Source organism: Chrysochloris asiatica, unplaced genomic scaffold, assembly GCF_000296735.1.
Source record: "Chrysochloris asiatica unplaced genomic scaffold, ChrAsi1.0 scaffold00022, whole genome shotgun sequence".
NCBI lineage: Eukaryota > Metazoa > Chordata > Mammalia > Afrosoricida > Chrysochloridae > Chrysochloris > Chrysochloris asiatica.
Window position 1 is genome coordinate 18,699,090 of NW_006408540.1, and position 23,172 is coordinate 18,722,261.

At 44.2% G+C, this 23,172-nt stretch overlaps 1 protein-coding gene across 2 annotated transcripts in view; it reads right to left on the reverse strand.

Annotated features, from left to right (window-relative positions):
• Nucleotides 1–18,147: 18,147 nt before the first annotated feature.
• The window catches only part of TSC22D1 (TSC22 domain family, member 1), a 171,068-nt gene continuing 166,043 nt past the window's right edge, over nt 18,148–23,172 (reverse strand). The window contains exons 1-3 of one of the 2 annotated variants that reach the window (XM_006837616.1): nt 20,135–20,499; nt 19,700–19,751; nt 18,148–18,562 (exon numbers count right to left, since the gene is read on the reverse strand). In XM_006837616.1, coding sequence (XP_006837679.1) covers nt 18,305–18,562; nt 19,700–19,751; nt 20,135–20,259 — 435 coding nt within the window. In that variant the 5' untranslated portion in view covers nt 20,260–20,499 and the 3' untranslated portion in view covers nt 18,148–18,304. Of the gene's footprint in view, nt 18,563–19,699; nt 19,752–20,134; nt 20,500–23,172 lie in introns of those variants that run through there. The other variant, XM_006837615.1, reaches the window with a different exon arrangement.

Genomic DNA, 23,172 nt, shown 5'->3' on the forward strand with positions numbered 1-23,172 from the left:
CTGATTTTTTAGAGGCAGATCTCCAGTTCTTTCTTTCAAGGTACCTCTGGTAAATTCAAACTGCCAACCTTTAGGTTCGCAGTTGTTCATGCTAACAACAACACCCAAGATTTCCAGAAAATTGTAAATGTTTAATTTGACTTGCTCATTAAACTTAGTTGTTTGATGTATTTAGAAGCTTTGGTAAGAGGTATTTTGTTGTTTTTAAAAGACTGTAAAGGTTTGTCGTACCCACCACCCTGCCTCAGATACTCTTCACCCATAGAAAAATGGAGCTCCAATAAATTCTCATGTGCTTAGGGTCCAGCTGTCCTCGGACCTGAACTTACAACTCTCCCTGGTCATCTCATCCAATCCTAAGGCTTCAACCCTGGACGAGTCCCAAAAAGTCTTATCAACAAGATCTCATATGCAGCCAGCACTTTCACGCACCAGGCATTGTTCTAAGCACACATACATTAATTAGTTTGTGTAATCCTCACCACAACCCCAGAGGCACTGAAAGGTTAAATCACCTGTCCTTGCTCTGGAGTAGGCTGCCTTTTACCAGGACACATGTCTATAAAGCTCAGCCCCAACTCGGGGTCCTCTTTCCTGATCCCCTGAACTCCACAACCAGCTGCCTGCCGGGCTCCCCACCAAGATGTCCTATTGTTGTAGCTGCTGTCAAGTCTGCTTTGAGTCAAAACAACCCCACGTGTTACAGAGTAGAACTGCTCCATCTGGTTCCCTGGGCTGTCATCTTTACAAAGAATACCTCCCTCCAGGTCATTGCTCCTGAGAGGTACCATTGTGTGATCAGTCTTCCTAGTGGATAGTATACATAACAGTTCTATGTAGACAATTAATATACACGAAGGAAGGGAAAGAGTGCAAGAATCAATGTTGTCATAGAACTCTGCCTGTCAACACGTGTCACCTCTGCAGGGCCTTAAGCCTATGCAGCCTTCTGTGTGGCTCCATATGGTGGGATTTGTGACAACTTGGAGGGTTCAACTCTACCATGTCCCCTCCCTGTTTTCCAGCATCACAGCCAGTACCACCTGGTGTGGGCGTGTGGCTCCAGTTAGCAGAGGAGAAGGGTACTCTCACATCTTCACCCAATAGGCTTTGCTGCTTAACCAAACTGGGAAGAATCATTGGAATCTGCCTACTGTTGGTGTTCTTTTTGAAGCTCCTTGTATTATAGTTGTTACAGATTATTTCAAAATATCCTTGCTCATCACTACTTTGAAATTCATGTAGTTAGAAGACCTGCTACGAGACCTTAATTAATGTGTTCACAATATAGATGTATGTTGTTAAGTGCTGTCGAATCAGTTCCGACTCATAGTGACCCTGTATAGGATTTTAGAGGCTACAAATCTTTGTGGGATCAGAAAGCCTCATCTTTTCCCCTGGAGCAGCTGGTGGGCTCAAACTGCCAAACCTGCTTATCCTACGAAGCACTGTGTATGTATGTATATACATTGTTTTTGTTTAAGTGCCATTCAGTCAGTTCCAACTCATAATGACGCTGTATAGGGAATCTAAGGAGCAGCTGGTGGGTTTGAAGCACATACCTTACAGTGCAATACCAGTACTGTCTATCTATATCTATCTATACATTATACACACACACACATACATACATATGTTGTTGCCATTAGATACCACTGAGTTGGCTGTGCCTTACAGTAGTAACCCCATGGACAACAGAGTTAAATGTTCCCTGATCCTGTGCCATTCCTCTAATACTTTATATTGGCCCCCATTGTTGTGGCCTCTGTTCTAATCCATCTAGTTGAATCTTTCTTTCTCGCTGACCCTCTGCTTCATCAAGCATGATGTCCTTCTCCAGGGACTGGTCCTTCCTGATGGCATGTCAAGATGAAATCTTGTCTGTCATCTTCACATCTACTATACTACTATAATTTATTTTTTAAAGAATCATTCTGGTAACTATGTTTTTGTTTGTTTTGTTTTGTTTTGTTTTGTTTTGTTTGTATTTGCTTGCATATTTTAACATTATTCTGATGAGGGATTCTATGGACTTCCCCAGATGTCAAGGGAATCCAAAGTACATAAAAACATAAAAATAAACAAGAGCCCCGGTGAAGGAATGTCACATGTGTGGGTAAATCCTCTTCTTTTTTCTTTTTTACAATCCCAGAATTACTAAAGATTTCCTCTTAGTGGAAGGGTAGAAACCCTTCTGATTCTCTTTTCATCTTCCTTTTCCAGGCATTCACTCAATAAACAGTTATAAAGCATTTACAAAGTGCCAAACAAAAAATGCACCCCCAAAGACAGCCCTCTATGGAAATTGCTGACAGGTGAGAAGAGGGCTGGACAGACCCCAGGACCCCAGGAGTCCCTGCTGAGAGAATACACAGATTTCCACTGCTCTTTCCTTTAAAACCTGAAGACTTGCCTCCCTTAAGGTGAAATTTCCATCAGAATAATGGATGGTTTCCCCAGTAGAAGTCTACCACTCTTTGACTCCCAATCCACCCAGTCTATTAAAACCCTCCTAGGGGCCCTCCTCCCAGCTGGACTTAATCCCTCCCTCCCTCACCACTCTCTCTCAGATTTTAGCACTGCCATTTTTTATTTGCGTAATTTATGTGTCTGACTTCTCTGCAGGGTCCTGAAGCCTGTGTCTGGGATGCTGGGAGGAGGAGAAACCGTGGCCCAGGTCAGCCAGTTCACATCTATAAAGAAGCTGGTAAAACTGCTCATTTCCAAGACCTTGGATCTGTGAAGCATGAAACACACACATACAAATCCAGTAATAGAACAAGATCTAGTTATTTTCTTCTTAAAAAGTCCAAATCTCGGGCAATTTAAAAAGCTTAACATGAGTGAAGGCAAAAAATGGTAACAATCTGATTATGCTCTAGTCCTCCTTTGGAACTCAACGACAAGAGCCAACCAGAGCCCAGTACATAACCGGAAGCTGAGACTTGCAGCAGGCAGTTGATAGGAGCTCCAGGGTGATGAGACTACGGCAACCCTAAAGGCACAAGTCCCATTTAACAGGAACAAGGGCTACACTCAGAGGCAGCAGATATTATAGACTCAGAGCTCCCAGGTGGTCTAGGTTTTTTACAAGAGAAGTTGGAATAACATCCCATTTTCAAAAGGGATATCACTAATTCAAGTTTGTTGGTGTTCTTTTTCAAACGCTGTATGAAAACTTGTTTGAGGGCCAGCTCTGGTCAGTGTTCTCAATATGGCCCAAGGACCAACAGACTATATAACTAACCTCTTATCTCTTCAGTGGTGTTTCTCAAAATGCATTATACTTGGCAGGCTCAGTTGGCCAATTTTCACTGCATATAGGATGTTCTTTCCAAACTCTGGATGATAATTCATTCCATCACAATTATTTTTAATAACTATGCCTAAAATTATTATTGCCACTTGTAATTTTACAAGTCCTTCAAAAATTTGCCTCAAGATCCTTACCTGGAACCCCTCTATGATTTGATCTACTTACCTAATTGTATCGACTGTTCCTTGGTGCTAATATTCTCAATTGGCACTATGTTAATTATGTGGTATTATTGCTTTGTATATTGCTTCAGGTATTCAACATATTTGTGTACCAGCTAAGTAAAAAATGGATGAACGAAAGATAATAGAAATTTATTTCTTGCTCTCATATACCAGTCCTGAGTAGCTCCAGATGGGACTCTGGTCTGCTCAGTCGTTCAGGGACCTGTGTTGATGACACTGTTAGATCTCATATGTGGTTTTCAAAGTGGTTATAACTGTCCTCAAGCAGCTGGAGTCCTGGTGTAGCACTGTGGGTTAATGTGCTGGACTGCAAAGTTGGTTTGATCCTCAAGGTTGGTGGTTCAAGCTCACCAGCTGCTTCTTGGAAACCCTATACAGGGTCACTATGGGTCAGAACTGACTTGACAGCACTTAACAACAACTAGTTGGCTGAAAGGGAAAGAACATGGAGAATTGCCCAAGAGAGTTTTTTTTTATAAATCAGATTGAGATGTGATCAAACAGCATTTTTCTCCACATTCCTTTGGCTAGAATTCAATCCCATGGATTTTCTCATCTGCAAGGGAATCTGGGATATGCAGTCTGTGTGTCTAAGAAGAGGAAACATTTGAGCAGGTGAACACCTGTGTCTACTATACCCTTACCTTCGGATCCAAATGTTCACATCACCCTTCTTGCACCCACAGTACACTCTCACCCCTCCGCAGAGAAAACAACCATAAAGTCCCATCCGTCGACTACACCTGTGGCCTGGCATTAAGTCCCTCCCTTTGCTCTGACAGGGAGAAGCCTCCCTGGTTCTGAGGGAAAATTCCTGTCCACTATAACTCCAAAACCTCTAGGGCATATGTCCTTGTCCAGTACCCGCCATGTCCATGTCTGAAGTGGACGATGGGAAGAATGCTCTTTGGGAGCTACACGCTTCACGGGCTCGTTTCACCCACTTCCCAGGTTAAGTCCTGGGGCCTGAAGGCTGTATGAGGGCTTGTGTTTTCCTTGCCAATAAAAGTCTATCAAAAAACTTAGCAGTCTTTTCCCAACAAATTTCCAAATTGTTTTTGTTAAGTGCCATCAAGTTGATTCCGACTCACAGCAACCCCATACAAGGTTTCTGAGGAGCAGTTGGTGAGCTTGAACCATTGACCTTACGGTTCAAACCGACCTTGCAGTCCAGCGCATTAACTTGCAGTGCCAAACCAAGACTCCTTTTCCCTACTTGTTTGTGGTCAATTCAGAATGTCAGTCCCAGTAGCAGTTAAGTGGATTTCATGTGTGTCACAGTAAAACAGTGCTTCACTGGCTGAGCTCAGAAGTAGATTGATAAGGCCTTTCTTTGAAGCACCTCTGTATGGACTCAAACAACCTTTAGGTTGAAGTCAAGCGTGTGTTTCACCACCCGGGGATTTCAACGTATCAGTTGTTGTTAAGTATTATCTAGCTGGCTCGAACTCAGGGTTTCCAAGGAGCAGCTGGTAGATTTGAATCACCGACCTTGCAGTGCAAATCAACTTTGAGATCCTGAGCATTATCCTGCAGTGCCACACAAGGACTCCAGTGTAGAAAGACCTAAAATATTGTCCTGAACAAATATTTCCCAACTCTGCTTTATGTTTTGTTACTTCCTCTTCCCTACAGATGGTTTGCAAAGTGGCAGCATCAGTGGACTCAAGTGTGGCAACAATATAGTGAGGTTGGCCCAGGATCAGGCAGTGTCACGTTGAGGATTAAGAAGAGCCTGACCCAAATCATGGTATTTTCCATTACATCATATACAAGTGTAAGTTGGACAATGAATAAGGAAGACGGTAGAAAAATTGATGGTGTTGGAGAACAATATTGAAAGTACCACGGATTGCAAGAAGAACAACTAAATCTGTCTTAGAAGAAGTACAGCTAGAATACTCCTAACAATGAGGATTGCAAAGCGTCATTTCTCGTACTTTGAATATGTTGTTAGGAGGGATCAGTTCCTGGAAGACATCATGCTTGGAAAGGTGAAGAGTCAGCAAAAAAGAGGAAGGCCCCCAATGAAATGGACTGACACAGTGGCAGCAACAATGAATTAAACACACCAACAATTACTAGGATGGTGCAAGACTGGGCAATGTTTAGTTTTGTTGTACGCAGGCTTGCTATGAGTTGGAACCAATTTGACGGTACCTAACAACAACAACCGTTAATGTAAGGAGCAGTGATGGTTGAGTAGACCCCAATTCTCTTCCTGGTCAGTGCATTGCACAGTCACTACCTATTTGTTGTGGAGGCTTATGTGTGGCTATGATGCTGAACAGAGTCCAGTGGAGCTTCCAGACTAAGAGGAACTAGGAAGAAAGGCCTGGTGAAAACCCTTTGGATCACAACACAACCAGCCTGCAACCAACCATGGGGATGGTGCTGACCAGGCAGCATTTTGTTCCATTGTGCATGAAGTCATCATGAGATGGGAATGTACAGGATACTTACCAACATCCATTAGTGTCATTTATGCAGAAGAGATGAAGGGCTTTGTTTAACTCAGAAGGCTTAATGGAATTTTGTTGCCTATTTCTAACGTTTTGTAGTCTGGACCCAACAGACTTTTTCAATAATACAGAGCCCCTGATTTTTGTACTTTTAATTCTCTTTTCTTCTTTTATTTTTTCACAAACTGGTTAATTCTTTTACGAGCTGACCTTTGTTTTGAAATCACTTGACAGTGTGGAGAAACAAGTCACTACCATTGTGGCTCCTCAGAGCTGTACCCTCACTCGGCACACAATGGCAATCAATGTACAGAATGCTTGTACCATATGGACCTCCAGCTCGCTTCTTCTTGTTGCTACGTGCCATCAAGTTGATTCCAACTCACGTATAGGATTTCCGAGGAGCAGCTGGTGAGTTTGAACCACTGACCTTGTGATTCAAACTGACCTCATAGTCCAGTGCTTATCCTACGGCACCACAGCTTACCAGCACCCGTTAATTTCAGCACACCCATCAGAGCGTCAGTGCCACACATTCTGGGTTTCTGTGATAGCAGAAGCAGCACCCCACTTCAGGAGACTCATTTCCATATTGTTGTTAGGTGCACTGGCATTGGTTCTGACTCATAGTAACCCTGCATAATGTTTCTGAGCAGAGGCTGGTGACTTTGAGTTCAAACCCACCTTGTGGTCCACTGCTTAATCTCACAGCACCATGCCAGCATCTCAATATTAGTTATGGTAATGTTAGCCTTGGGAGCTGGCAAGCTAGTGGGGGAGGACACTGTGCTCCATTCAGGGTCCCAGGATGACACAGGCTCTGTCATCTCCAAGTCACCATGGTTTTCTCCATCTGGCCAGTGGAAGTAAGGAGCAGAGCAGTTCTGTAAGAATGGCTATCTGATGAACCAAAGCTAAAATCGGTGATGCCGCAGTAGTTTTCAATCCATTGATAACACCCAACCCCGAGGGAGGGTGGGAGATGTAAGTTAGCAGTAGTGTGTCCACGTACAAGAGGCAATGGGGTTTAAGACTTGCCTGAGACTTTCCTTTTTGGCACTGAAAGTCCCACATCTCAGGAACCCCCCCAAGTCCCAGGCAAACCAGTATAATTGGTCATCATACAAATCTCCATAGCATTTCCTCTCTTGAGCTCCTAGGTTTGCTGTAACTACAAACCACATAGGGCAGAAACGGAATGTACTTCTGAGACAACAGGGAAGATTATGTGAATTGGGATATATGTTGTTCCTGGAAATCTGGGACAAGTGTGACACAACCTTGAAACACAGAAATCTGCAAACCTAAAATAGGCCACCTGCAAAATATAATACCATGAGGAAACATTGCCTAAGTTTAACGAGAATTCTTAAAAGAACTCCCAGAAAGATTTTTGGCAAAGGTTCATCTGAGAAGAAATAGCAAAGGAATGCTTCAGGTACGTTGTATAAAGCAAAGTTTTGCCAGAAAACATACTATCTCATTTATCTCAAAGGTAGGTATCTGAGCTATCCTTGAGGGCAGGAACTGAAGCTGTGTTTCCTATCCTTTCTCTGGAATATAGAAGACACTTGATAGATGTATCGGAATAAATGAAAGCATAGCTTATCAGCTTCCAGGGTCCACTTCGACTAATCAAAAAGCAGAGGGACCACTAGCATTGGGAATACAATGTTGTTGTTGTTGTTAAGTGCCATTGAGTCAGTTCCAACTCATAGTGACCCCGACCCTGCAAAGTGTTTCCGAGAAGCAGCTGGTGAGTCTGAACTGCTGACTTTGTGGTTCAAACCAAACTTGCGGTAGAGTGCTTATTCTATACTGCCACAGGACTATATGATACCGAGGAATAACTCTAACCATGTGTGAGCGACTTATACAAATGAATCAGGCTGCGAACCTTAAGGTCAGCAGTTCAAAACTACCAGCTGTTCCAAAGGAGAAAGATGAGGCTTTCTGTTCCTGTAAAGATTTACAGCCTTGGAAACCCTGTACAGGGTCGCTATGGGTTGGAACTGACTTGACAGCACTTTAACAACAAAAGAGCCCTGGTGTGGCGCTGTGGGCTAATGTGTTAGACTGCAAAGTCGTTTGAACTACAAGGTCGGTGGTTCAAGCTCACCAGCTGCTCCTTGGAAACACTAAACAAGGTCGTTATGGGTTGGAATCGACTCAACAGCACCTAACAACAACAACAACAAAAGAGAACAAAGAAGACTTAAATAAATGGAAAGATGTTCCATGTTCTTGGGTCGGAAGACTTCATAGTGTTCAGATGTCAGTACTATCCAAAGTGATGTACAGATTCAATGAAATCCCAATCGAAATTCCAACAGTCTTCTTTTCAGAAATGGAAAAAAAAATCCTTAACTTTATGATAGAGTAGCAAAAGGCCCTGAACAGTTGAAACCACGTTGAAAGAAAAATACAAAGTAGGACTCATATTTCCTGATTTTTTAAAACACGCTCTGTTGTTGTTGTTATTGTTGTTAAGTGCCATAGACTTGTATATAACCTTGTGTAGGGTTCTGAGGAGTGACTGGTGAGCTTGAACTGCTTGCTGATTGTGGGATTCAAACTGACTTTGCAGTCCAGCGCATTCACTCACACCGCCACACCAGGACTCCCTGCAAGGTCTGTGTGAACCACAAGGTCGGCAGTTCAAACTTACCAGCCGCTCTTTGGAAATCTTATGAGTCAGAATCAACTCAAAGGCACTTAATAACAACACAACATAGAGCTCTGAGCCAGAACCAACTCCATGGCACACAACAGCATCAACACTGTATATACAGCTACAGGAGTGCTGGAATCCTGGTGTGGTGCTGTGGGTTAATGCTTTGCCAGACTGCAAAGCCGTTTGAACTGCAAGGTCAGTGGTTCAAGCTCACCAGCTGTTCCTTGAAAACCCTATAAAGGGTCGCTATCGGTCGAAATCGACTCAACAGCACTTAACAACAGGAATGCTGGTGGCACTGTAGGATAACCACAAGGCTGGCAGTTCAGAGCTACCGGGCACCACTCCTATACAGATACAGCCTTGGAAACCCTCATAGGGGCGCTATGAGCTATACCAACTCAACACTTAACAACATACAGCTACAGTAATCAAAGCAGCCTGGTGGTGGTGGTGTTGGCGTGCCAATTTATAGCACCCTATAGACGTTTCTGAGACTGTAAATCTTTACAGGAGCAGAAAGTCTCATCTTTCTCTAGTAGAGTAAGTGGTAGATTCCAACTACTGACAACAGTTAACAGTCCAGCTGGTAATCCACTAGATTACCACGGTTCCTAAAAACAGACACATAGACTACTGGAATAGAGCTATGTCCAGAAATACTCCCACACATCTATGGTCAGCTGGTTTTTGACAAGGGTTCTAAGTCCATTTGATGAGGAAAGAAGAGTCTCTTGTTAGGAAAATTAGCTCTAAAAGGACCCATGCCTCACACCATACACAAAAGCAAATTCAAAATGGATCAAGGACCAAAATGTGTAAACTAAAACCATAAAATTCTTAGAAGAAAATGCAGGGGCAAAGCTGATAGGCCTAGCTTTTAACAATGGATTATCTAATATAACAAAAACACAAACAGCAAAAGAGGAAAGATGTAAATAAGACCTCATAAAAATGAAGAACCTTTGCTCATCAAAATTCAGACCGTGAGTGGTTGCGGGGCAGGTTGTGGGTGGCGCTGGTCTCACCATTCTGGGGTTTTGCGCCACCCACCATGCTGGGCTGGCCAGATTTGGAGCCCAATCCTGCAGGTCCAGTGGCTTTGACCTGCCGCTGTTCTCTGGGGCTGGTTCCCAAGACCTGCAGCCTGTGGCCCGGCCAGGCCTTTTCATGCTGCAGGTGGGGCTCTCCTGATACCAGGATATCCTATGGTGAAGTGCTGGTATGGGACGGCGTCATCCGGTGCAGAGAGGGTAGAGTTCTCCTGCTAGGAGATGATTGCCAACTTGTCTCTCTGCAAACCCCACAACCCGCACCAGGTGCTGGGCATCCTGAGCGACCTGTGGGAAAAGGTGAAGCCCCCTTGTGGATGCTGTGGCCCAGTGGGCATGGCTGTTGGCTACTCCAGATCCAAAGTGACCCTCCATGTGGGTGATGGTTTTGGGTTCATGAAATGTAACCAAGATACCTTCTATGCTATCATCCCTGCCTCCTCAGACCCCATGGACCCTGCTGAGAACCTCTTCAAGGAATCCTATTATCAGCTCCTTAAAGCCACCCTCAAAGAAGCCCACTGTCCCCTGCCAGGACTAGCACCAGTGGACCTCATCAAGGGCTGGGCATTTCTGTACGTCACTCTTCCCCGCAGTGGCCTACCTCTACTGCACCCTCCCTCCTTCACGCAAGTGCATCGGCTGACAGACTTAGATGGAGCAGAATCAGCTGAGACACTACAACTCAGACCTGCACCAGTTGGCCTTTGTGCTGCCCGACTTTGTCCACAAGGCCCTGCATGACGTGTTGAACCCAGAGCTGATGCCGCTACCACCACCACCCAGAAACTCGGACCAGGGAGCCTCAGGGTGCCTGGGCTCTCCCAGCCCCACACAAGACTCACCAACCCCGGAACGCTATTCTCTCTCTATGTGGTATCCTGTCTCCAAGCCTATGCCAGCTGAATACAGTGCTTTCTCTGCATTAATCAAACACTTGTATTTCTTTTTCTTTTAAATGAAAGCACCCCAAAAATCAACATACAAGCTACCAACTGGGAGAATATATCCACATATATTCAGAAACCACATATTCAGTAGATGTAAAACTTCAACAACAAAAGGATAATTAACCCAATCATAAACTGGGCAAAGGACTTGAACAAACATTTCAGCAAAGAAGACATTCAAATGGCCACCAAACACATGAAAAGATGCTTATTGTCATTAGCTACCAGAGATGCAAAGCAATCCCACAATGACCCGCTAGATCAGCGATCCAAGCCCAACAGCCATGCCTCAGAAACATTAATATAGGGTTGCTACGAGTCGGAACCAACTCAGTGACACGCAACAAGAAGGATGGCTAAGCGGTCCTGATGTGGCACTGGAGGAAGAAAAAAGGAGACAATAAACACAATGTGAGAGAACTGGAACACCTTTCCATTGCTAGTTCTGTTATGCAGAGGGTCGCTATGAGTTGGTACCACAACTTGATGGTACTAATAACAACTATCTCTTGCTAGTGGGGATGCAATATGGTACAGAACTACCATGTGACCTAGCAGTTCCACTCCTAGATATATCCTAGGTATTTTCCCCAAATATTTGAAAACAGAGACTTAGTGACTTGCACGCCAATATTCATTGAAGCACTATTCACAATAGCTAAAAGGTGGGACTAACCTAAATGCCCAGTAACAGATGAATGGATAAAGAAAATGTGGTACATACATACAATGGAATACCACAGAGTCAGTACAAGAAATGAAGTCTTGATACATGCTACAATTTAGATGGAGCAGAAGACAAGCAGAATGAAGTAAGTCAATTACAAAAGCACAAATATTGCATGACCTCACTTATATAACAAAACAAGAAAAGGCAAATGCATAGTGGCCAAAAATTTATTGATGGTCACCAGGAATCCTGCTGTGGCACCCTAGGATCAGCGCTGGACTGCTAACCACAAGGTTGGTGGTTCAAACCCACCAGCCTTTCCTTGGAAACCCTATACAGGGTTGCTACGAGTCAGAACTGACTCGATGCACAACAAACCAGGAGTGAGGAGTGAGGAGGAATTGAAAGCGGGGAGGGCTAATGGTGATGGAAAAATCACATCAAGGGTAAGGCTGCACAGTCAATTGTTGTAATTACCGTCACTAAGTTTTACACCTATAAAAGGTGTCAAAGGAATGCTATGTTTACAACAACTACACAAGGGGCAAAAATTTAAAAGAGTAGCTGCAGAGACTACTTATGTGTAACTACATACCTTATAGGATTTGGTTCCTTGGTTTGATGTTGAGTGGTTTCACGGGACATCCTAGTTCATTGGTCTAATAACATTTAGTGCCTGTGTTCTATCTCCTAGTTCACTGTGTAGTGCCGGGGGTCTTAAAAGCTTGCAAGCAGTCATTTCAGGCAAGACAATTGGTTTCTCTTTGCCTGGAGCAACAGAAGAATGAAAGTCAAGAATAGGAGGAGGACAGAAATCCACTTCATGGATACAATACGATTTGCCCAGAGACCAAAGAGCTGAATGGTGCTCGGCCGTCATTATGGACCCTTTTGATAAAATCTCCTCTAGAAGAATCCAGACCAAAAAGGGAGAAAATGCAAAATAGAATTTCAATTTCTCATCAACTCCATATTTTCTGGAACCATAGGGTCTGGATGAACCCGTGAAAGAACTGGCCTGAGATCATCTTTAAAATTTAAGCCAAAAATTATCTCCTGAAGTTGAACCATATGAGATCCAAGTGACAACTCAGAAAGATTAGGCAGGAACCTTAGGGGGCTGTCAGTGCACGCTACTGGAGGGGGAACAACTCAGAAAGAGGAGTGGGGTAGGGGTTGGGGTTGGGGGTGGGGTGAAAATGGTTACACAACATGAAGAATGTCATCAAAGTCACAAAATTATACCCATACAAGTAGTTGAACTGGGGAATGTTCTGCTACATACTTTTGGTGTATATATTTTCAAAATAAAAATTTTTAATTAAAATTTGAAAAGACAAGGGCCGTTTGGGTTGACATTGAAGGGTGAACAGCCATTTAGAGCTGGAGTCAAATTTTTAAGACAATTCAAAGCTATAGGATACGGGGTTAGAGAGTATGACCTATAGGCTAAATCAGGAAGCCTGTGTGTTCATGCTTGTTTGGCCTACAGCATTTACAAATGAGGAATCTTCTAACAGAAACCTGAATTTCTGGATCTTGAAAAACTGGAAAATCTGGCAACCAGGTGCTTGAATTTCTGTGGATCTGGATGGAACTGTGTGGTAGCCATCCCCAAGAGAGATGGAGCCCAGGATGCCCAAGTACCAGTCACCACCACTTCCTTTACTTCTCAAGGAGCTGCTGTCAGACCCAACAGACATTTGTGTTGGACATGCCTTTAGATTGTCATCGTTTTGCATGTTTTAAAAAGGCCTATGTCCTTCTTTCGAGGAGCTGGCCACTATGATCCTAGTGACTTCAGGTCTGTCTAGTGCTCCATAGTTCTACCTTACACAGAGATTTCTTCCACAATGAAAATAGTCATTTAAGATAGACTTTTACCCTCTCCTGGTGAGCCACTCTAGGATAAGCACTGGACTGCTAACTGCAAGATCGGCAGTTCAAACCCATCAGCTGCTCCTATACAAGGTTGGTAAGAGTTGGAACCGTTTGACAGCACTGAAGTATACTCTTCCTGTAATTGTCTATATACTACCACCACCATTATTGGCAAACATGGGTGGTTCCTAACTAATATCTTTTCTCATGTGACACGGTGGAAAAGCTGTCTTTACCTAAGTCTTCTTTCTTAGATACAGAAGAAATGGTGACTTTCCACCCTATGTATTTTTACAATAAACAACTGTTATTACTATCAAATGCTAAATCAGCCAGTAGAAAAACAAGCAAAACTACCAGTTTATTCCTACGAAATATACAAAATTAAGATGTAAACAAATGAACGGCTCTAGAAGAACCTACACTCACTGAACATATAGTGTGAGCTTTATTACAGCTTCCCAGCATGAGTCTCACAGAAACCCTGTGAAGAGGTCAGGTCTCCATTTAAGCATGAGGGAAAACAGAGATTAACAAAATTGAGTATCTTGCCTAAGGTCATTTAGCTAGTAAGTGGTTGTTGTTGTTAAGTACCTTGGAGTGGGTTCTGACTCATAGCGACCCTGTACAGGGTTTCCAAGGCTGTAAATCTTTATGGCAGCAAAAAGCCTCATCTTTCTCCCACAGACCCGCTGGTAGTTTCGTACTGCCAACCTTGAGGTTAGCAGCCCGATTTGTAACCACTACGCTACCAGAGCTCCTTAGTAAGTGGTAGAGATAGGATTAAAAGCAAAATGCTGTTTTAGCTGCCCTTGAGTCCTTTCCAAATCCCGATGACCCAAGTGTGAGAAGGAAACACTGGCCAGTTCTGTGCCATTTTTACATCAGATAAGCTGAGTCCTTTGTGGCAGCCATTGTGTATGCTGAGTGCCTTTCATACAAGGCGCCTCAGGCTCTGGCCTATGTTGGACAGTGTTCTGTTGTGATCCCTAAGGGTTCACTGGCTTGTTACATCATCTAGTCAAACCCACCAGCGGCTCCTCGAAAACCCTAGCCAGGGCCGCTGTGAGTTGGAACCAGCTTGATGGCACTAACAACAAATCTATCTTAATCTGCAGAGCCACTGAAATGTGTCCATCATGGATAACCAGTGACATCATTTCTAGCATGACATCAGCAAACAAACCACCACAGTGCAACAAATGGACAGATGGTAGACAACCGAATGAAATTCATACATTTTAGTTTAAGAAATGAACAAAGACAACACAGTGACCCCGACCCTCTTTCCCAAACAGAAGAAAGCCACCATAAAACCACAGAATTGGGTCATTTTGTGGCAAGACAGAATCTTAATGATCTGATTCAATGCCTTGTTTTTCAGATGAGAAGCCAGGTTAGAGGTCAGAGGTTCCATTCTTCCCTAAAAGGTCAAACAATCTCCGAATCTATCTGTGCTGACTGCATCCTAGCATTATCCTAAACAAAAACCCTAGAAAGATGTTAAGTGTTATCCAGTCATTTTTGACTCAGAGCAATCCTCTATAGAATCCATTTACGGGGTTTTCTGGAGTCCTGGTGTGGCACTGTGGGTTAATGCGCTGGACTGCAAGGTCACTTTGAAACGCAAGGTCAGAGGTTCAAGCTCACCAGTCGCTCCTTGAAAACGCTATACAGGGTTATTATGGGTCAGAACCGACTCGATGGCAGTTAACATAGGGTTTCCGAGGAGCAGCTGGTGGGTTTCAACTGCTGACCTTGTGGTTCTCAGTCTGGAGCTAATCCACAGTGCCACACGAGGCCCCTTTTAAGTTAGTCTCTCGGCTCATGTTCTTCTCCCACACACCAACACATGAAGCGGACCACATGATATACTGCCAAGTTCTCCTGTTGGGCCCAGTTCTCCCATTTTCAGGCAGTTTTATATAGAAGTGTGGAAATTTTCTCTGCCTTTATTTCTAATCCTTATGCCATTCTTAAAATCCAAAATGAAGTTTACATACAAGCAGCCAATGGTTTAAACTACTTACTTTAGATAAAGTAAAGGGCAAAGAGTAGTATGGACATGGAGATGAATTTTCATTTCTAATTTCTCAGAATTACCTTTTAGACATTTCTTACTTGTGTAAAGACAAATTTAAAACGGATTCTATCACTGCCTGCTTATATCACAAAAAATAAATTTTTGCTCTTAAAGCAAAAATATATTTTTTAAATCGCAGAATTACTGATTTATGAACCCTGCATAATTTGAACAGAAAACAGACCTTCACTGAAATGGTACCAAATGCATTGTTCCTTTGTCCTTGAATAGCTACGACAGATAGTGTCATCAACATCCAGTGATGGGCAATATTCCATTCTCCTTAAGAGATAGTCCCTGTTCCTCTGAATCTGTGAACATAAATGTTGATCCAACCAATCATATAACAACCTCTCCATGCCAACAAAGCCTAATCAGGTCTATAAGCAAGTAGTAAAATGATGTAACATATGTCAATTACTGCAAGTATCTGTTGAGCTATTACTAAGAGGAGTTACATGCATAAAAAGCATCTTTTGATATTACTAATTCATTCTTATTTGAATGTTTCATAGGATTTTAACTGTATTTCAAAATCAAATTTTACATACAAGTCACCTGCCAAAATTTCATGTGTTTCCACACTTTTAAATAAAATGAATCCAAATTCTATTAAATGATGAAAAAGCTCACCAGTATATAATATGCTGACACAACTTTATTTTCAAAGTTTCTTTTCAAAAGTTTCTATGATTCCCATCTTAGGCATTGAAGAACTTCATCATAAACTGTCAAAGATGAAATGGCTAGGGTTTCAATTCACTATTTTCTTTTCAAAGGAAATGCAATTACTACGAAGTTATCTCTTTTAAACCCAAGCGCTGTAATTTTCAAATTGACCAGACACAGGTTTTCTTAGGCCCCTTTCAGATCTTGAGGGCACTGCAGTCAGCATTTGCCCTCTAGTCCTTCAGTTTCACTGGTCATTTTGAGCTTTTTAAGATGCAGCCCAACAGCTTAACCAGTGAGCTCTAAATTCCACTCACCTATCAATCTCCTGCCAATTTCACATTAGACACAGTAAACATTCTCAAAGCTAAATCTTTGTCCTGCAAGGCCTTAGGCAGGCCTTGGGAGTTTAGGAATGCCCCATAGTGGAGAGGGTCTGTTGCTGAGGTCCTGGGGCAGATGAGCACTGATACAATCTGAGGTTGTTCATTCTATCATTTGTCCCTGACATTGCTCCCAGAGCAGGAGATCCCTCAGGCTTGCTCCTTAGGGGCACTGGGGCCTTAGAATTCTCCTGTTTCGCATTTCAATACTTTTTACAGTCTTATGGGTCCAACCAAGAGGGACATCCTTGCTCACTTGGTTTTCTCATACCCAGTGGAGGAAACCATTCTGCAAACCCAGCCAAGCAGCATCCTGTTTTTCACTTGGGCACTTCTAGGAGGTGAAGACTCGTTCCACTCAGACAGGCATCCCAACCCAGGGTGACAAAAGGTCTTTGAGTGGAAATCAATTTCTATAATGTCCATCCTTTGATCCTAGGGCTACTTATTGGAATTATACAAAGAATAAAGCGCTTCACCTCTCATTTCAGTAAATATAGGAAGATTCAGATTTTTGTGGGTTCTCAGAACTTTAAGGACACAAGGGAAATTCAGAGATTCTTTCAATCCCCAGTATCATCAGCCCAGAGAGGTGACGTGACTTGTCCAGGCCACACAACTTGTTAGAATTGAACTCCTCTCTGCTCCGTCACTTCCCTTATTGGCTGAATAATGCAGTCAATTTCCTTTAAATTTATACTCAAACCACTAGCACCCTACCTTTCCAACCCTTCCACTTCCCCTCAGAGTTCACAAATTAAATGATCTCAACTTTATCTGGAATTATAAGTGGAAATGACCGCAGTTGTGTCAACACTGTAATATGGAAACACTTGTATATCAACATTTTAAAGGCTTTATTGAAAGTTGACAAGTGCAACAGTTAAATACAGTGAGAACATGCACAGAAACATATGCATATAACTACTATACAGGTAATATGCAGGAACCTCTATTGGGAAATTCACTTCTTTAAGCTAAAACTTATCTTTTTTTTTTTTTTTTTTTTTTTCCAGAGTATTCAACCAGCTCAATCAAAAGACTTCAGACAACAAGGATTTACTTCAGGATATTCAGCAGCTAGTAAGATTTCAGATTACACAAAGAGACTAACTGTGCCAAATCTGTCCATTTCTTTTAGGTGCGGTTTTCTTCAGTTAGCGTTTTCCATGTCATCTAGGTAAAAAAGACAAGCCACACCTCTTCAGACAGCCACTGAAACATTGAAATGTCCATCTGTACACCCTAAATAGGAGTTACAGTCCTCTATTGTACAAAATAGTTATACTAAATACACAAATATACAATAAAAGCAAAACCACCTTCAGGATCCAGATAGCTTCGGTCCCAGCTACCTGTCACCATTCGGTCAGTCTACGAGTTGTGTGTTATTCACTGTTTCAGAAAGAGGCACAGCACTATTGTTGATGGATTTGGGTGACAACAGTCAATTCGTACAATGAGCTAGGTTTCCTCTCGGTATAGACGAGACTACAGTCTTTACTCGCACCTCCCTTTCAGTTCCTCTTGGGGGGAGGAGAGAGGACCGTCCCCCGTGACACCCACTGCTTCGGGCACCCCTGGCTGAGCTCCATGCCCGCAGGGGTGGGGGTAGGGGCGGGCAGGGGTGGCAAGGCACAGGCTCCTCAGCAGGAACGAAACCATTTCTTGGGTGTGTGCCAAGCTGCATGAGGTCCCGGGACATCCATGCGAATTCTCTCCGTAACCTTTAATTCACTCAACTAAGAAACTTCTTCAAGCCAAAAGCAAATGAGTGCTTTAATACTGGAAAAGAACAAAACAAAAAACCACACACAGAAAGAGAGAGAATGGCATCTGTCAGTCTCACGTCTCTTTTGCAGCGAGCAATGAAATGGGGGACTGTGGAGGCGGCTGCCCGCTCGGACATCTTCTCCCTTCTCCCGTCGGCTCCGTGGCGCTCCCTCGGCGGCGCCTGCAGTTCTGCGTGGGCCCAGGAACTACGCGGTGGGGCCCGAGCCCTGGGAGGCTGGCTGGGCCGGGGGCTGCGTGGTCCCCTGGGGCTGCGCGGTGGCCGGGGGCGAGCCAGTCTGCAGCTGGGCCTGAAACTGGGCGAGCTGCTCCGGGCTGGCCAGCGTCTTCAGCAGATTGTTCTCCTGCTCCAGCTGGGAATTTTTCTCAATTAGTTCTTTGATTTGCTCTTTGAGGACCTCCACCTCCTCTCTAACCGCATACATCAAATGGCTTTTTACCAGATCCTGAAAAGAGCGATTGGGGGTTAAAAAGGCTTTACTTAATCGACTGACCGTTTTCCTGACTCTAGATTTCTAACGCAGGCTCTCCCTAACCACTTACATATCCTGCCTGGACCATACCAGGGTTAATCTGAATGCAAACGCCAACGGTATTGCACTTAAGTTTACTGTAGAGGAGTCTAGCCTTCCCCTCTGACGGTGCACAGCAATGCAGACAGTCGCGTTGGCTGTGCTAGATGGCCCTAAGTGGCGGGGCCTTTACCCACCCGGGCCCTGGCACGAGCGTGGTCAGTCCGGCTCCAGCGGCTGCGGCGCTCGTCGCCGCGGCCCCGCCCCCCGCCCCGCCCCTCCCTCCCGGAGCCACCTCCCTCCGCACCAGCTGCAGCCAGTTCCTAAGGAGCAAGTTGCCGCATTTTCCTCCCTCCACCCCCACAGTCCTTTCGTGATTAAGCTGACATCACAGAAACCTGGGCAGACCTCGTAGCCAATGGGAGCCCGAGTTATTTATAGCTCCGAATTAAAGGTTCGGAGTTTGCCTAGCAACAGTGGGCAGAGAATCCCGTGAGAAGAGCCACAGGCGCTGCTCCAATAACAAAGAACAGCCAAGGCGGAAATAAAAAAATAGGAGAAATCCAGGCAGAGGCTGAGAAAACAAAACTTTTCTCCGATTCTCCTACGTTGTGCAGTCGCCTACAGCACTGAGGGGCTTGTTTCAAGGATCCCCTTCCCCCGCGATCCCCACACTTCTGGGTCGCCCCTCCACCCACCCCCAAAGCACAGAGTTAAGCTCTCGGATTCCCAGTACAGCCACATTGCTGAAGACGTGCCCACGATCGGAGGAGGCGTACGGCCATGATTCCCACCCAGTACCCTAGTCAAAGGGGACAGCTCTTCAAAACCAACGCCGTCCAGAGTCATCATTACAGAGAACACTCAATATCCTCAGGGCCCCTTTCTCCTTCCAGAGCAGCCATGGGATGTGGCTTTTCGGCTGGTAAAATGGAGCCTGTGCCGGCATTTCTAAATGGAGAGCAATCCATATATCATCTAATTTAGGGATGCACTGGTTCCAACCCAAGCCATCTCGCTTTCAGTGCTCTGCTCCCATTTAGCACGAAGGATCTGAAAATCAGTACATACCATAGCTTGCTCGATTTTGTTGTCAATAGCTACCACACTTGCACCAGAGGAGCTGGAAAAGAGGGAAAAGATCATCGGTAAATGGAATTTCTCTTAAACATCCAAGATTTTCAAATAGGATCTCCCGATGCTGTGATGTTATTGGCATTTTGGGAACATTCTTGAACAATATGTAAGTAATGGATCAGAATACCAGTGACTAACGACTATCCCGACATTTTCCTATTTTAGTGAGCCACAAAGGGCTAAATTACATAATGTGGTAAATGCCCAGAGCTGCGAAAAGAGGGCTGTTTTGAACATTTCAAAAAGCAACATCCATGTTACCGTAGGCTCTCTGCAACGGACAAAGGAATTCCCCTGGCTATCCTTCACCTGCATTATTACAAATTCTCACTAGCAAATTTAAAAAACACTGTCCCAGCCGACATTTACCTATTGTCAAGTCTCACAGATGCGTTTTCAGTCCCCAGCAAGGATGACAAGAAAGAAATTGAAAAATGCCTCAGTTGGTAAACTCCTAGATCCATCGCCTCTGGTCTACACCATTGGGATTTCATGCAATTGCAGCCAAAAAAACACCCTCGCGGGAAAGGGGGTGAAAAAAGGGGAACACCTGCAGCCTTGTTTGCGCTAGATAAAATCGTCTAGCTTTCTGCAGACCAGAAACAAATAGAAATCAGCAGCCTTAATTTAAGGCAACCCGACTTCTGGGGCTTGGTGATCCCGGAGAGATGCGGAGCCCACAGTAGCGTGGAGTAGCCTGGCAGGTCTGCAGCCCAGCTCACTCGGCTCTAGACCTGGTCTCCGGGTGTTAGTGCAAAATATATGCAGGGAGGAGCCGCGCCGATTGGCCAGCACGCCACTGTGCCCACCCCTTCTCTGTTCCCCGCCCTCCTCCCGCTTACCCGCCTCCCCGCCCCCATCTCCCGATCCCGCTCTTCGGGTGGGCTGGCCCAGGCCGCGCTCGGAAGGGTCGGCTGCTGGGCCGCCCAGATCTCCCGCGATCCCTCCGAACGCCTGATGACTACTTCGGCACAAAACATAGAGGGTCTCTGAAAAAATTCGATCGGGGCCTCGCACGTGCTTACGTTTACGGGAGTCAGACCCCTTCGCCGGAGCTGCCTGTCCCCGCGGCTGGCGAACGGCGAGCGCTTCCTATTTGCAACCAGAACCGTCTGCGCTACTGGGCATGCTCAGTCCCACCACTGAAGACTTGCGGGAGCTCTAGTGTCTCAATTTCAATCATCTGGCTCTTACAGGCGGCAGTAATGGGAGGGTTTTACAGCAGGACTGACTTAGAAAACAACCACCATACTGTTCAGTAACAATACGTTTTTTCTTACATATTTTTCACACCAGCGGGCTTTACTTAGAAAAGCAGATTTGTATTTGATAGATAATAGCTTTTCATGAATTTGGCAATTTACTTGTAGAAACAAAACAAGAAACATCACATATTCTTTGCTTGTGTTAAGTGCCATTGAGTTGGTTCTGGTTCTGACTCACAGCGATCCTGTACAGGGTTTCCAAGAAGTGGCTGGTGGGTTGAGCTGCCAACCTTGCGGTTAGCAGTCCAGTGCTTATCCTTAAGCACCATACCAAGAATTGAGTCAAAAAGGGATCCACACGATGAAATCAGGTCCCCAAACTGTCCCCAGTGCTAGCAACATTAAAATTGCACCCCTCTATCAGTGTGTCTCTGGTAGGATAAGCTTGTTGCTAAGTGGCTAAGTGCCTTCAAGTCGGTTATGACTCATCGTGACCCTATGCAGGGTAGCAGCTGGGGAGTTTGAACCACCGACTTTGCAGTTCAAACCGACCTTGCGATCCAGTGCTTTATCCCACAACGCCACACCAGGACCCCACTGACTACACTAATCACAAGGTCGACAGTTCAAAACCAGCAGCCACTCCTCGGAAACCCCATACAGGGTCGCTATGATTCAGAACCCATTCTATGGTACTTATCAACAACCATCAGTTGAGGGTTCTGGTGTGGTGCTGTAGGATAAGTACTGCACTGCTAACAGCCAGGTCGATGGTTCAAACCCATCAGACACTCTTATGGGTCGCTATGAGTCAGAACTAACTAGATGTCACTTAACAACAAAACAACTATCAGTGGAGTCCTGGTGTGGCACTGTAGAATAAGCACTGGACTGGTAACCAACAAGTCAGCAATTTCAATGCTCTCAGAAACCCTATACAGGGTCGCTATGAGTGAGGCGCATAACAGCAACTCTTAGAACCTTCTCAACAGTAATCAAATAGGATTTTCCCCCATCCATAGAAAAGTCAATTCCATAGACTGAATCCTACCATAGATCTATTTTCAGTAAATTCTGAAGTCTTACTAAAACTCTACTTCTTATATTGTTGTTCAGTGTCGTCGAGTCCATTTCGACTCATAGTGACCCTGTATAGAGTTTCCGAGGAGTGGCTGGTGAGTTTGAACCGCTGACCTTGGAGTTCAAAGTTTACATAATGTAAACTGTGTATTCAAAGGACACAAATTCTTAAAGTTAGACTTTACCCATTCCTAGTGTCCAGGACCAGAGAAAAGGAATGTGATGGTGGGTAAAAATAGTTTCTCTGTGGATAATCACTGAGCTTCTGGGCAGTTCAAACCCACCAACGGCTCCTCAGAATTCCTATACAGGGTCACTAAGAGTTGGAACTGGCTCAATGGCACTTAAAAACAACCAAAGTCAAGAGATCAGAGGGAATGACAAATAGCTTAACTCCTTATAGAATTTCTTTTATTAATCTAAAATATTTGCAAGGATGCTTTAATTACGGTCATACTTCAAAATACTATAAATCTAAGGCCTAAAGTTTGCTCGATTATAAGTTAATAAACCATTTCCAATCTAATACTTGTAAGCAAGCATATTTAACCTCTACAATACTGCCCTCTAATGGTCAAATACTATAAAAGCAAATATCTACAAAGTACTAGGGGAAACCTGTAATCCACTCCAATGCATGCCATCACAAGTAATTCCAATGTAAAATTTGATCATAGAATATATGCAGCGGCTTGCTTCAAAAGTTACTGGAAAAATTCCATTATATCAGCCTTGTTGTTGTTGCTAAGTGCCGTCTAGTGGGTTCAGTTCCAACTCATATTGACCCTGTATAGGGTATCTGAGGAGCAGCTAGAGAGTTTGAACCACCATTCTTGTGGTTCAAATCGACCTTGCAGTCCAGTGCTTATCCTATACCAGTACCCCAGGACTCCATTATATAGCATACTTCATATAATATCATGCTCTTCCTCTTTCTCTCAGCATTCTTTCAAAAAATTGTCATCAGAGTCTTTTTTGCACATTCTTCTAAATTGACCCAATGCTGGCAGGGGTGCATCTGGCTTTAGAAACTGTCCAAAGTGCTAATGGACCCAAACTGGTGAATGTGATAGATGATACAATCCTCTCTTGGATCAAAAACACAAAGTGTGATGGACTATA